The 14,459-nt window shown below is 45.3% G+C and overlaps 1 protein-coding gene across 1 annotated transcript; it reads right to left on the bottom strand.

The window, feature by feature from the left end:
* Positions 1-1,534: 1,534 nt before the first annotated feature.
* LOC101777891 (AT-hook motif nuclear-localized protein 24) lies at positions 1,535-3,369 on the bottom strand. Its single transcript, XM_004952344.2, has one exon. The coding sequence runs from the start codon at positions 2,757-2,759 to the stop codon at positions 1,803-1,805; it is 957 nt and encodes a 318-aa protein (XP_004952401.1). The 5' UTR covers positions 2,760-3,369; the 3' UTR covers positions 1,535-1,802.
* Between the last annotated feature and the right edge of the window lie 11,090 nt (positions 3,370-14,459).

Raw genomic sequence — 14,459 nt, 5'->3', positions numbered from 1 at the left:
TTGTAATTCAGCTGGCAATTTCAATTTTCAATCAAAATCTTAAGTTTCACAGATGAAAATCAAATGTTGAAAAGTGGGAGTTTTTAAATTAAAGTCGAAAATTAGAAGCTAAGATGCTTTGATAAACTTTCCATTTCCCCATTAGTATGTGTTGCTGCAAGTTGTTGACATGGTCAGTGGGGTGGAAGAGACAATGGTGCAGGGATACGGCAGGGGCGGAGGGAGATGCCCATGAGGAAGGTTTACATGAGGCAGTTCTAGAATATAGTATGTATAGTTCCATCTATTATATATGAAGACACAAAGAAAAGGATTTAAGAAATGAAAAGACACTCAATATTATCATCTAGATACACGCATATAGTCTGCTTTAAAGTTTGCATTGATCAAGTACGTACTCTCTCCTTTTCAAAATGTAAATAGTTTTAGTTTTTATCCTAAGTTAAACTTCTCTAACTTTGAGTTAGTCTATAGAGAAACGTATGAATATCAACAACATCAAAGCACATCAAAGCAGTTTCCATTGATCGATAATGTAGTGCATGCAAACACACTAGCAAATTATTGCGATGGGAACTCCAATATCGAAACCGAAGAACCAACCATATCTTCATGCTAGCTAGATCCCCATACCGTCCAAATTAAATTGACCAAACCAGAGGACAAAAAGAAAAACATGAGATAACATGGCATCAAATAGGGGCCAGATCTAACACCTCGTGTGCTTCCTTGTTTGGTGCTGCAGGCATTAAAATCTCGCAGTCTGCCTCGAAAAGGTACGACTGCAACTGACCCTCTACCTGCAACGTGGTGCAGTTCTCACATTCATAGATCCCCAACAGGGAGACCTCAGGAACAAGAGCGCAAGATAAAATATTTTCCCTAGTCTGATCTCTCACGCATGGGCTACTTATTGGGCATGGCCCTGATTGCCATCACCATTTGACTCGATCGGGGGTGAATATTTTAGTCGTAGCAGTGCACAGTATGAACACTGAAGCAATGAAGCAACAAGATCGAACTGAAGAAGCTAGCATTTGCATAAAGAAATGGAACTGTAAGGCAGTACGTGCGATCGAAGTTACTACGCTGCTACTTGGCCTGCAGAACATGATGGTGGCAATTGGGCAGTGCTACAGAGTTTCAGTTATTCTCGGAGTCAGTGTCCATGGGAGTGTGGGAAGAGATGGCAGGTGTTGTAGCATGCGATGATGATGGTGGTGCCCGTGGTGGTGGTGTCAGGACAGGCACTTCTCGTACCGATCAAACCTTCACTTCCAAGGCTTGGAAATAAGAGAAGTTTGCCCAGCAGGCCAGGGTAAAAAGTACACACATCTTTCCACATGCTCCCTAGGCCTATCTCATCATTTTATCCTAGAGCTCCTTCGTTCCCAGCTTCCTCATCTCCCGGTCTTCTTCCTAGCTACCTTCTTCGTGTGTCGATCAAGGGATAATGCGGCAGTTCTTTAAAGCTACGGATTAAAGAACTAGCAATTAAGTTCTAAATGGATAAAAGGACTAAGCTACTGAATGCTTGAAAGAAATTAAAAAGATCATTATAAGGTACAAACCCCGGCCTCAAGTCAACAGCATCAAGATTAGTTATGACACAAGAAATAGCGAAAGCAAACGATAGAGATCGACCTACATATTCGGAAACAATCTTAAGATAACTTGCTAATTAACATCCGAAATCATATGCATAATTCCCAGGGAAATTCTCCACGATGCGACTCCAAGTGAAGCTTGAAGAAAGCTATATCACTTAACCTCTTCTAAGCTGCGCGCGGCCTCATCAATTATTAGAACGGCGCCGGACGGCCACCAGCGGCGCCCGGGTTCCATCCGTAGGCTGATTCCGGTGGCAGCTGCACGTTGCCGAGCAGGTTCGGTGGCAGTCCCTGGAAGAGGCTTGGATCGACAGAGCCGGCGAGCTGCGCCGCTTGCTGCGCACCGGCGAGAATCCCGGCGCTGTCGGCCTGTGCTTGGGCGGCGAGCATGTCGTCCTCCTCCAACGGCAGCCTCTCGTACACCGCGTTCGCGAAAGAGGCCGCCATTATCACCACCGGCCCGGCTGCTGTCAGCGCGCCGACGACGCTGCCGCCCACCACCTGCCCCTGCCCGCCGGCAAGGTAGACGGTGAGCCCTGTGGCTTCGGGTGGCGCGGGCGGGGGGAGGAAGGAGCCGGAGAGGGAGAGAATCTCAAACCGGCCGTGGAGGGCGACGACCGCGCCCTGGGAGGCTGGCTGCCGCAGGGTGACGTTGGTCACGGTGCCCGCGCCACTGAGCACGCAGACCCCACGCTGGCGGCGGCGCGCGAACGCCGTGATGCTCTCCGAGATGTCGCAGCCGCCGGCAACCTCCATGACGTGCGTCCGGAGCGTGTTGGCGCTGTCCCTCGTGATGATGATCGGTGGCTTCGGCTTGTTCTTGGACCCCGCCGGCCGGCCCCTCGGGCGGCGCGGGGTGGTCTCTCCGCCCTCTGGCCCACCACCAGATGGAGGAACCAGCGCCAGCTCATCACCTCCGCCGCCACCGCCACTTCCGTTGCCATTGGCGCCGCTGTTCTCGTCATCCTCGTGGTCGCGCTTGGTGCCGCGGCCGCCGAACACCCCCGGCGTGCCGCCGCCCTGGTCGTCCTCGGTCTTGAGCTGCAGCTGGTGGTGATGCTGCTGCTGCTGGAGATGGTGATGGAAGTCGCGGGTGTTGAACGGCGGAGGAAGATGGTGACCGTGTATGGATGCCGCGACCGGATCCATCGGCGCGAGCTAGCTAGGTTATTCTTTCCCTCCCTGCTAGCTCTCCTCTCGCCCTCTTTCTTTTTCTTGCGAGATCTTTTTTATTTTTGTGGCCTCAATCTTATCTGCTAACAAATCTCTCAAGTGGCCAGGGACGACGAAACCTACGAGATGGAACAGTGGCAACGAAAGCAAAGGGAGGAGTAAAGAAGGAGGCCGGGAGAGGAGCAGAAGAATTAGCCAATTATTAAGGGAGGAAAGCTAGGAGAGGAGCTGAGTGCATGGCTGGGCTGTGGTGTGGTGTGGTGTGGTGTGTGAGAGGACTGGGAAAAGAGACGATGGATGGAAAGAAAGACGGCGCCCTGCCCCTTCTTTTCTCGCTCGCTCTCTCCACTTTGCCGCTCGATTAGAATAATGATAGGTGGGAGGGAAGGAGGAGAGGGACGCCACCACCACCACCGCTACTACCCCTCACCAGACACCAGACAAAGCGAGGGAGGGGGCAAGGCACTTCTCATGTCAACCACCAACTTCTCAGCTGATTCTAGGGCATCTAACTAGACTAGCTACTCCGTTTTCCTCCTACTCCCCCTCTCTCTCTAGGTAGGCATTTCTCTCTCACTCTCCCCCTTTTTCCGGTAGATGCACGCTGACCTCTCTTCAGCATCCCAAAATATAATCGCTTGTTTTCTGATAAGTGTGTGTACAAAAAGTTGTTCGTAACTTATGGATCAAGTACAGTTCTGTGCACTGATGTGTAGTATGGAATGTATTTGTTTCTCCCAAGCATCACATCTGATCTCTAAAGTTGAGCTTCCTGATGTGACTGGCCGGTTGAGAATGTTTATGCCTGATGAGACTTGCAAAGTTCCAGTCTACTCAGTGAATAGTGGTCAGATTGTTTTTATGTTTTGTTTGTGACTGCAAGTAGGGTTCATGTCCTCAGCTAATATATGAGCAAATGAATTGGTCAGTCTGACTACAGTCTAATTCTGCGTCTTAGTAAGACTGAGCAAGTCGCGTCCAAATGGAAGTTATTGGGTGGGTAGGCCGCGCATATAGAGCCGTTGCACGATCCACATCGCAAGGTCAAGTTCACATGCATAGAGATGGAAACCAGGATGAACCTAGCTACGTCCAACTTTCTCCGTATCTTTTTTACCCTTCCCTTAATTTGCCCTGAATTTACATATGACATCTTCTGATTGACCGCTTATTATGCCACTAGCTACTTGATAGTTGACGCAAGCCGTGGTTCTAGCAGAACACATCATCATCTAGAGAATTAGTTTTTCCCCAGGAGTCAGGCAACAAATGAATGCTAGCTGTTTCATAGAAAGGAAAGCGAGAGGCTAACACAATTATGCCCCCCTTTCCCACACCTTGTAATTCACTAGCACTACATCTTCTCAATAATAGTACATATCATGCATGAAAGCGACCAGCTCGAGTTTGATTGGGATGGGATATTCCAAAGCAAGGCTCCATTTCTTTGAAGGAGCATGGTCCCTTGAAAAGTTTAGTTAATTAGTCCATGCATGGGCCGATCCAGTCCAGTTCCAGCTATCCAGAGCTTAGCTTCTTGTAGGCACGCACGCACAACAGCAAACCATGGCACCTTGTCGTTGCCGGTTATCCAGGACGTCAGGACCCGCCGGCAGGTCCAGGTCCAACCACCCAACGCGCCTTAATCAGTTCTCGGACAGGCTGGTTTTGGGGAGTCGCGAACCCTAACTAATAATCAATCATGCTTGCTCGGAGCAGAGCAGCAGCCTGCAGCTCGATCATATCCCTAGCTTAGCTAGCTCTCCGACCTTGCGGCCCTCGGTGTGGCCACCCACGCCACGCCCCTCGCCCAAAAGACTCACTTGCCATTGGTCGTCGTATCGCTGTCCCATTGGTCCGACTTGAAAGGTGAGGCCACTTAAAATTATGCCGACCAGATGGATTAACCAGTTTCTTAATCCCCTGGGTTAGCGCGTAGCTAACCGCTGATTAAACAATGGGAGTACTTGCTCCAGCCCCCAAGCTAGCGGGCTCGACAATCTATGTGTCGTTAGCCTATATAGTATAGTATTTGTTATGTGCGTCTAGCGTTGAGACGACTCTTACGGTACGAAAGCTCCGGCCTGTTCGTCGCTCGATGATCCTCTCATGGATCGTGCTTGGCTGCTTGCTTGACTGCGATCGATGACTTGCTTGAGCTGTGTACATGGGAACGATGATGGTCACGGTGGTACCGAGTTTGAAGGGCCGAGAATTGTATATGTTCAACACATATATAGCCAAACTTCTATGGTTAAGTTATAGACGTATACATGTTCTATATATGGGTTTAACATATGTGTGTTTTGATAGCGTTTCTGTCCAAACAGATGTTTGACACATGTGAGATGGACTGAATTTTCGTTAAATTGGCCATATTATTGCTGGTATCCTAACAAAATTTGAGAGTACATGCATACCCTTTTTTTCACGGCTTATTTACTACTTCGCTAAACTGTCTGGCGGCATTGATTAGAGCACAAGTTTTCACTTGGGACAAGGTCTTGATCCATGATATATGGTGTTGCAGATGGTATAGGGACATTGTTTCGATGTAATTTTCCAAGCTTCAACACCATTGACTAATTTATGTCCAACTGCATTATTTCACATTGATGTGACACGGCAAAATCCCACGTCAACTACCTATATTTTAGATGCCACATGCCCATCTCCATCGATCTTCCATGATGCAAAAATATATCACTAACATAATGATGTAACTACCAAATTATATACTAGTAATTCAAGGGTCAAATACATATGCTCATATCCATCACTAAGATCGTGCCGTTGAATCGGAAAAGAATTCTACAGTGTCATGACCCGTTCAAATTTAAGGTCTACCAGGAAATACTTTATCATTTATTTTCTCACTCTATGCAAATAAGAAATTATTAGGTTTTATTAAATTAATAAAACTTTAATGCTTTCATGTTTTAGGAGAGCAATGAATATTATTACTTGTTATTGCTCCCAGCCCCCAACATAAATATGGAATATATAATGCATTTTATTAGGTATAACATAAAGTATACAGAAACTCTAAAAAAATGAAAGTATACAGGTTGTATATCGGACAAAGTGGCCAATTTAAAGCTATATATATGTACACATGGCCCAACGAAAAGGTTTCTCCTCAAGAAGCGTATAGCTACTGACCTATTTTTCCTTTTCAAGAAGCGTATAGCCAAATTAAAGTATGGCACTAGCTAGATTGAGGTTTGAAGCAAAGCATTTTTGCGATAAGAAATTAATGTTGCACTTACAGGATCCTAAACATGATAGGGTCGGAGTATGACATTATTGTGACAAGCATATATACAGCTATTTAATTTGTTTTAGAATTATTCTGGCAGTTTGTTAGAATATTAAGTACATGTGAAACATTAAAAATTTTGAAAAAAAGTGTGTTCATGGTTTTGTGGTGTATAGATTATATGTGTGTGGTAAACTTATGCTCGAAGGTTTTTAGTCGTTTGTCCAAGGATATACATGCATGGATTCTGTTGCAGATACCGATCCATAAACTATGAGAGGAACCAGTATATATTTTTCTCATGGCTGAAAGGCAAGTACATGTTTATTGCTTAAATAGCTAATCACCAATGATGATCGAATTGGTCATAAAGTATATGCAAGAGATCTCGGGAAGTGCAAATGAATGCTGAACTTCAGGTGATTACTATGTTCTCCTTTTTGCAAGCAATGCAATATAATCCTGATCACAGTCCATGTCTCCTTTTAAAAACTATAGCTGACTAGCTTTTGGTTTAATTAGTTATGGATTCACAAGTCTATAGTGTGTTCATACATGTGGAACGAAGTATATATGCAAGTAAAAAATTGCTTGTCCTAATGTTTGTCTTTGTGTCTAGCAGTGTGCCGTTTTATCTAGTCTGTAGTAGTACTACTACTAGTTAGCAACCTTGAGCGTTGTGCCCAGCCACCGCGCACATCCAAACGAAAATTTCATTATCTCAAGCGCTTGGGTATTTTGTTTTCTCGTTTCTTTACCCATGTTTTATCCTTAGTGGCCACACATCAGTGTGGCAATGCTAGGCAAATTATTGTTTTTTCCCACTATACTTTAATTGACTTCACGATGCATCCTTTAATTCCTTCATTTCAGGGTTTCTAATTTCACTACTCCATAAATTCGGAAAAACTTTTTAAAATGTTAGGAAAATCTTTGAAATTAAAGAACAAGCATGTGTTAGAAGAAAGTTATTCAGTTATATTTACTACCATATCCTTTTTTTCATTTTGTTTGGTTCTTGTTGGCATGCATAATGTCATCATGAATATTATTAGATCATTCAAGTTGACAAGCACTACTAGAAATATGAGCATTTATCCATGAAATTAGCACCGAACAGCTTTTCTCCGATACTAACACGCGAAATTAGTACCGGGTAGAAATTTCCGGTCATCGGAGGCCTTTTAGTACCGGGCAATAACACCGACCGGTACTAAATGTCACCGACCGGGTGTTATTGACCGGTACTAAAAGGCATCGACCATTTACTACCGGACAATAACACTAGTACCTCGTGGAGTACCATTTAGGGTCAATAACACCGACTGGTACTAAATGGTGACTAAAAGGCCTCTCCACGGGTTATTTCCAAAGGAAAACATACGCGTGAAATTTGCGTGACTTGTGACTTGCGACGATACGCGTGCGCGGGGACCTCCTGGCTGTTTGTCAATTTTTTTCCTTATTTTTTGGGCGCAAAGCCGTTTAGTACTGGTCGGTTAGTACCGGATGGTTAGTACCGGTCGTTTAGTACTAAAGTTGAAACAAACGGCATCGGTCAGGTGCCCGGTACTAAAGGGGGTTCCTGACCACGGTACTAAAGGTCACTTCCCCAGTAGTGAAGGTTAAGTAATTTCCTAACCCCAGCCCTAAACCGTGCGTGGAGTGTGCAAGTTTCAACTTTAAACTCATTCTTACAGTTTTCAGCTCAAAATAATAATATCTCCTCAAAGTCTTATAGCAGCACATAAGCTCCCTATTGTGTCGTTCTTGAAAGTGGTATTTTGATACCTCAACTTTGCCTTGTATGTCCCTCAACTTTTAAATCGGCCAATCTAATTCTTTAATTTTTATTTTTGTCAAACTCGCCCTTGTGTTGACATGGCGCTTCATATTGACATGAGACTAATGCAAAAAGTCCCCTTTAACCTTGACTCATTCTCTCAATTTGTATGGTCGTTTGTGCTGGACGTAGCCTGCATGGGTCCGAATGAATTGGGGGTGTACGTCAATGCACGCTTTCAGTGCGTGATGAATGAACTAATCTTTGTAATCTTCATCAGCATTCCTTGATGACAAATCAAACCATTTCCTGGTAATGAAACGGTGCACATACACTTTAGCTTTAGGATTGGCAACGGGTAGGGATTTGGAATTAAGGTTTCCCCAACTATGGCGTACAAGCTTAGCCCTAATATTTTGCCCACAAGCACATATATCATGACCCACAATTATTATATAGCACATACACATGGAGCATTGGTCCGTCTACAAGGAAATTCCAAAACTGTTTGTGCAACGGCGCCAACATGCTTAAACTTCTTGATTAGCGCTATCACCTTATCACTTACAGAGTAGTGTACATGAGCAGCTACGCCGCAAGTGCCAGTACCAAGAGCGTTTTTCTTCCTGTCAAACTGCCGATAAATGAGAACATGAACTGTAAAGATTGGGTGCTCGTAGCCTAAGAGGGGGAGGGGGTGAATTAGATGAACTTAAAATCCTTAGCCTAGGCTCCCACTATTTGCTTCAACATATAAACTAGATCATACTATCTAGTTGATCTAGTGATTCTTCCTACCCAAAATAAGTTTTGCAACCTAAATCTAAGCCTATCAAGATTCTACTATAGTAAGTAAAGCACTCAAGTTGCAAGAATAAAATGCAGAAACATAAAGGAGTGGGTTAGGAAGAATGCAAACTCGACACAACGATTTTATCACGTGGTATCGGTAGGTAATTGCCACCCCTAGTTCACGTTGGAGCTCCACCAAGAATATACTCCCGGTCACCAAATCTCTCCCTACAAGGTCTTGAACTCACCACAAAGGCTCTTGCCAAGCTAGATGAGAAGCTTGCCATAAAGGCAAGGCTCACCACACCCTCTCTTCTGGTCACCTTGATGTCGTCTCCACTATGAAGCTTCTCCATAAAGGAAGGGGTCTCCTTATCCTCCGCACACGGTCATCATCGCTACCCCACACCAAGCTGGAGGGTCGAAAACTTGTCGGCGAGCCACCAAGACCCCAAGGCGCCGACACACCAAGCTTACAATGGTGGTTCACTCCTTGAACCAATCACAAGGTAGCAACACCTTGCACTCACTCTCTCTAGGCCTATCCTAGCACTAGTCACTCTCTAAGCTTGTGCAAATTGCCTTTGATGATCACTTTAGCACTTTATTGGTATGGATGTGTTCTTGATGAGTCTTGGTGTCCAATGGATGTGTCGACACTCCAGCAACTTCAAATGGGCGAGTGGAGGGGGGTATAAATAGCCCAAAGCCTCAAAGAGCCGTTACTCCAACAACTAGTTAGAGTATACCATCGAATGTTCCGATAGTTCCGTTTTGGCATGCATTAGAACATCCGGTGCAACTAGCCGTTGGCCTCCCCACGTCCAAGTTCTTTATTGACACATCAAAATTCATCCGACATTTCATCCGATGGTACAATCAGAAATCCGATGCTGAAGAGCTTATGACCAAAACCTCTTTGGAGCTTTGCAAAGTTAATATGCTTCGTCCGATGGTCACTCCCACAAGGCATCGGATCATCCGGTGCTATGGGTCTTTTTCTGTCCTCTCTAAGAATTGTTCCGACCCTACTAAAAAATCCATCATCAGATCACCCGGTGATCTTGACTCAGACAGTCTCCTACATGTTGTACCAATTGCTCCGATGGTTGATCCGATGGTTGCTCCGGTGGACCATCAGAACATCTGGTGGTACTAAATTTTCTATGTTGAATACCACCACTTACACACCGAAGATACGGTCACTTGGATGCTCTAAAATTGTTCTCTGGATTTTTCCTATCATTTGGATGCTTGAATACCATAGAATAATCCTAGATACCATAGCTTGGTCACTTGAATACCATAACTTGGAAACTTTAATACTATGATTTGGATATCAAGAATACCGTAGCTTGAATACTTGAATACCATAATTTGTACCTTGCCATGTTTGGTTTACATTCTTAGGACTAGAAAACCTACAAGGTACATGCTAGAAAAAGCATTAGTTCCAATGACTATGTTGTCACTCAATCACCAAAATCACAAACTATGGTCCAATGGGACCATGTTCGCTACATGAAGAAAGAAGGCAAGGGAAAAAATAACTTTTTGCACTAGTCTCATACTAGCATGGAGTGCCATATTACTGTAAGCACGCGCTTGATCCAAAACAAAAGTTTATCGACTGAATTGGCCAACCTAAAAGTTGATAGATGAATTTGACCCCTGAACAAAGTTGAGCGACCAAAACATTTATTTTTCCTTCTAGAAACATATTAAAAAATACAAGTTTTTTAAAGTACAAAACCCACATCCGTGCCAGTTCCTAACTCGTATCCATGATGGTACTGAGACGCCTTATTAACTATGCCGGTATCCAAAGAAAAAAAGAATAAAGGCAGATTCATGGTTCGTCACATTGTCTACATGATTCAAAAATGCAATTCCAATGGCCAAGCTACAAAATTACCATAACCAGTATCAAAATAACCATGAGTTATGGTCATGTCCGCTACTGGTTATATATATGCACGGTCCTGTCCAACTGCCAACCAAAAGTACAAGCATCAAGAGGGGTGAAACTCAGAGCACAATATAAGTAGTAGTGGCTCGTAACTGTTATGAACGTACTTATGTAAAAGCACATACGCGCATGAAGTTTAAATATGAAAGCCTGGGATGCTAGTAGTTTACAGCAATGATGTACTCTACTTATTATCATTTGTCCATGTCTGATTGTGCTTAGATATGACTAGTAACAAAATTTGCATCGTAATTACACAAGGAAGACTACTATCCGTTTGGCTAGTAAGGTGTTGGAGGTCGTTGTCTTGAATATTTTGCCGAGAGTGGGTGGAGAAACAACAATAGACTTTACTTTTGATTGCTTCCTATCGTTTGCATGCTCTAAACTTGGCGGTATGCGGTCGAAGAGGTCGAAAACTTTTTCATTTTCTAAGAAAATTGCAATTAACACCACTTTTAATTCCACATGTACCAGATTTTGCAGTATCTGTACCACGTCTATTTTTGGACATAGAGTCTCTCCCGATTCAAGATGTATGACATATACTCTCTCCCGATTAGAAACAATGGGTATGATGAATCTGTTGGGCTTCCATATATCTCAGACAATGAAAGGGGTGTTAATTAACCCAAAATCCCCTTATAGAATGTGACAAATTTTAAATTCTTCCATCACTTGTAATTTAGGACCGAGAGAGTGTATTATAACCAATATAGCTGAAGCTAATTAATAGCCAATTAGTGCTAGTAGCTAGCGGATCGCAATTCTTAGTTCTATGTATTTTTTGTTACATATTTGTTGATTTACACATAAATTTACTTTGGCTAGTCTCAATATACAGTTTTCAGCACTGTTACCAAGATCACAAACTTGGTAACTGTAACAGCTAGGTTCCATGGGGATGAAACTTCTCTCTCATTTCATAAACTTCATTCTCTCTCTTCTCATAAAGACATTGCTAAGTCATCAAAATTATTGATGTGGCATAAAAATTAATGCTAATGAAACTCTCTACGAAACTCCCACTGAGACTATTATGTTAGAATTTCTTATCGTGCTTTGTTGTGTTAGAATTTCCGCTCTTTGTTTCAGTCTTTATCCTTCTTTAATTAACATATATAAAAGCACGACATAATAAGAGCCGTATTCAAACAAGAAAACTGAAGGGTGCGCCATAAAATGTGCTAGAGAGAGCAACCAAAGTTCAGGGAGGGCAGTGCTACTGGACAGACCCAAAGAAAAGAATCCTAGCCCACGGTAGATACATGTGCGTGCTTTTATGTTGGTCTTGGTCGCGCATGATCGTTCACCTTGGTGGCAGAGCTAGCTGATTAGCCCACCGTAGTTTATGCGGATGACAGAGCTGAGATCGATCATTAATTAGGTTCGTGAACCCTTTTGACTTGTCTAAATGCTGAGCAGCCTTTTGGTGGATCGACCGGATACACGTACATAGGCACGAACCATCCACCTTCCCCTCGAGAATAAACATGGGATAAACCGTCAACGAGCCTTCTTCAGCTAATTAACGTACGTACTCATCGTTTGCTTTCAAACTCAAGCTGATGGACGAGCCCGGCCGGTTTCGGTGTCATGCATGTGCCCGTCAGATATGCACATATAGCACCAAAAGCTAAGCTAGGTCGGCCGGCCGGTGCACCAGCGTGTCAGCACGCGATGGAGCTGCAGCGGAGGGTGGCGGCCGTCCTAAATCCTCGCTCGTCCTCGGATTGCTATGGATGGATACGATACGCACGCCGAAACGCCAAAACATAGCGGGTGGCCAGGCAGGCGCGCGCCTTTTTTTAACGGCGCCGGCCTGGGTCGTCCGCAGCAGGCCCGTGGCCGTGGGCGATCGGCCGAACGAACTCACCTCACCAGTCAGCCAGTCACCCGCCCGGCCGCACGCGCCGCTGTCCGAGAGCGGGAGCCAGCTACGTGCTCCATCAATTCGGGCGGCCGGGGACCGTACGCACTGGCCGGCCGGCCGGCGCCGCACGCTGCTCTGGCGGAACAGACAAACGGGCACTCGCCACTCGGGCAAGGGGCGTGGCACGGCCCGGGAATTAAGCGGCAACGGCGTGGGCAGGAGGGGGTGCGGTCATGTGCGCGCCCGTGGGGAGTCGCGCGAGCGCGCCGTGGGGGGCGGGGCGTGCTGCCGTGCCGCGGCTCGGATCTCGGCGCCTTGCGTTGCGTAGCAGCCCGGTGCGTGGGCCCCGCGCGGCACGGCCAGTCGAGCCCCAGTTCGAGCTGGCGTGCGGTGCGGTCCCCAGCCTACTACCGCCTGGGCCGCGGGACACCTGGCGGATTCCACCCGGCTACGGGACACGCTCGCGCGCGGAGCCGGCAGCGCGTTCAGCGGGAGCGCACGGTCGCCCGTGCCGAGCCCGTCTTTTGGCCGTTTCCTCGCTTCATCGGTCGACCGCGGGCAGGGCGCCGGCAAAAGCATGGCATATTGGCATGGAGGATGCGGTGGAGCTCGGTAGAGAACGAAGTGCCTGCGGGTGGTGGTGGTGCTGCTGCCCCCGGTGTCCGGGCGTGCCGCGACACCTGCGCGGGGGCTCGCGCCGGGAAAGGATAGAGATAGACTGGCGTTGGAACGGGATTGCGCTGCCGCCGCTGCGGATCACGCTTGTGCTGGCGACTTGCCGTTAGGTGCGTGCTCCTATTCCGTGCCCGCACGTCACCGGGCAGGCGCATGGGGGTTGACGCGGGTGGCGTGGTGGCCCGGGTAGTCCGGGTAAGCGGCACGATGGCGCGGCGGGCGGGAGACGACTGCAACGCAAGGCGGCAGCTTGAGAGCCTCTGACGCAATGAGGATTGCTTCGTGCTGCGAATGATGAACCAGATCCGAACAAAATACGCATCATCGATGATACGAAAACGTTGGAAGGCTTGTTAGGCCCAGATTCTGCTGGGCTTTCTTGTGGAATCCATTCTTTCTTTCACTTTAATTGTTATGGACGACTCAACAACAATTGAGTAAAAGTGGTCATTTTATTAGTCGAGTTTTTTAGTCCAATGAAATGACGCCTTATAGGATTGGCCAGTTGGCAAATATGAGTGAATCAAACACCGGCAGGGAAACATGTAACTGAAAACTGTAGGTACGTCAACGAAAAAATGGGAAAGACAAACAACCCGGAACAGAAATGAAAGTAGTCCCTCCATCTCAAATTACTATTTGTTTTGATTTTTCTATATACAAAACTTTTAATATAGATCTAAATGCATATATATCTAGATACGTAACAAAAACTATATATGTAGAATGAATAGGGAGATCAACAAAAAGTGTACGTTCATCATGGTTCATGTCTATAACCAAAACATATAATCAGAAAAAATAAACAAATCAAACGTACTATTTTTTGTTAACATGCCTCAGCACCCAGAACCTAACCATCGAAACTACACCCAGTTTGTAAATCAAACATACCATGGAATTAGAAAACACTACGAATTCTTCTATTAAGTTGATCTAACCCAAAGAAATTACACCTGCAAAACAAAACCCAAACAAACACTCAAATATAGTTTTGAGAATGATTACAAATAGATCAGTATTTCAAAAAGGAAATGAAACATTGAAATATTTTTACCTCCTGGCACTTAGAAAATTTAGAGATATCTGGGTCTCCACTGGTGTAAACATAATCTTCAGCAACAGCAATTGATGCATCAGCAGATCAAAAATCCCTTTTCATGGCCATCTATTTGAACAAAAAGAATAACCCGGTGAGGTAAAATGCATAAAACTCAGCAGTGTAAGATTGGCAGGAGAAGAACAGCAAATAAATATTTAAAATAAAACCTAGAATTATTACACGGCAGCTAAGTTTCAAGACGGAACAAAAATAAAATCTAGTG

This window comes from Setaria italica, chromosome I (assembly GCF_000263155.2).
Source record: "Setaria italica strain Yugu1 chromosome I, Setaria_italica_v2.0, whole genome shotgun sequence".
Lineage (NCBI taxonomy): Eukaryota > Viridiplantae > Streptophyta > Magnoliopsida > Poales > Poaceae > Setaria > Setaria italica.
Note: the sequence above shows the minus strand (reverse complement) of the source record. Positions and strands in the feature narration are given on the sequence as shown.

What these genes read in the sequence shown, in the direction of transcription:
- LOC101777891 (XM_004952344.2), bottom strand. Translation starts at nt 2,759, where the DNA reads ATGGATCCGGTCGCGGCATCCATACACGGTCACCATCTTCCTCCGCCG.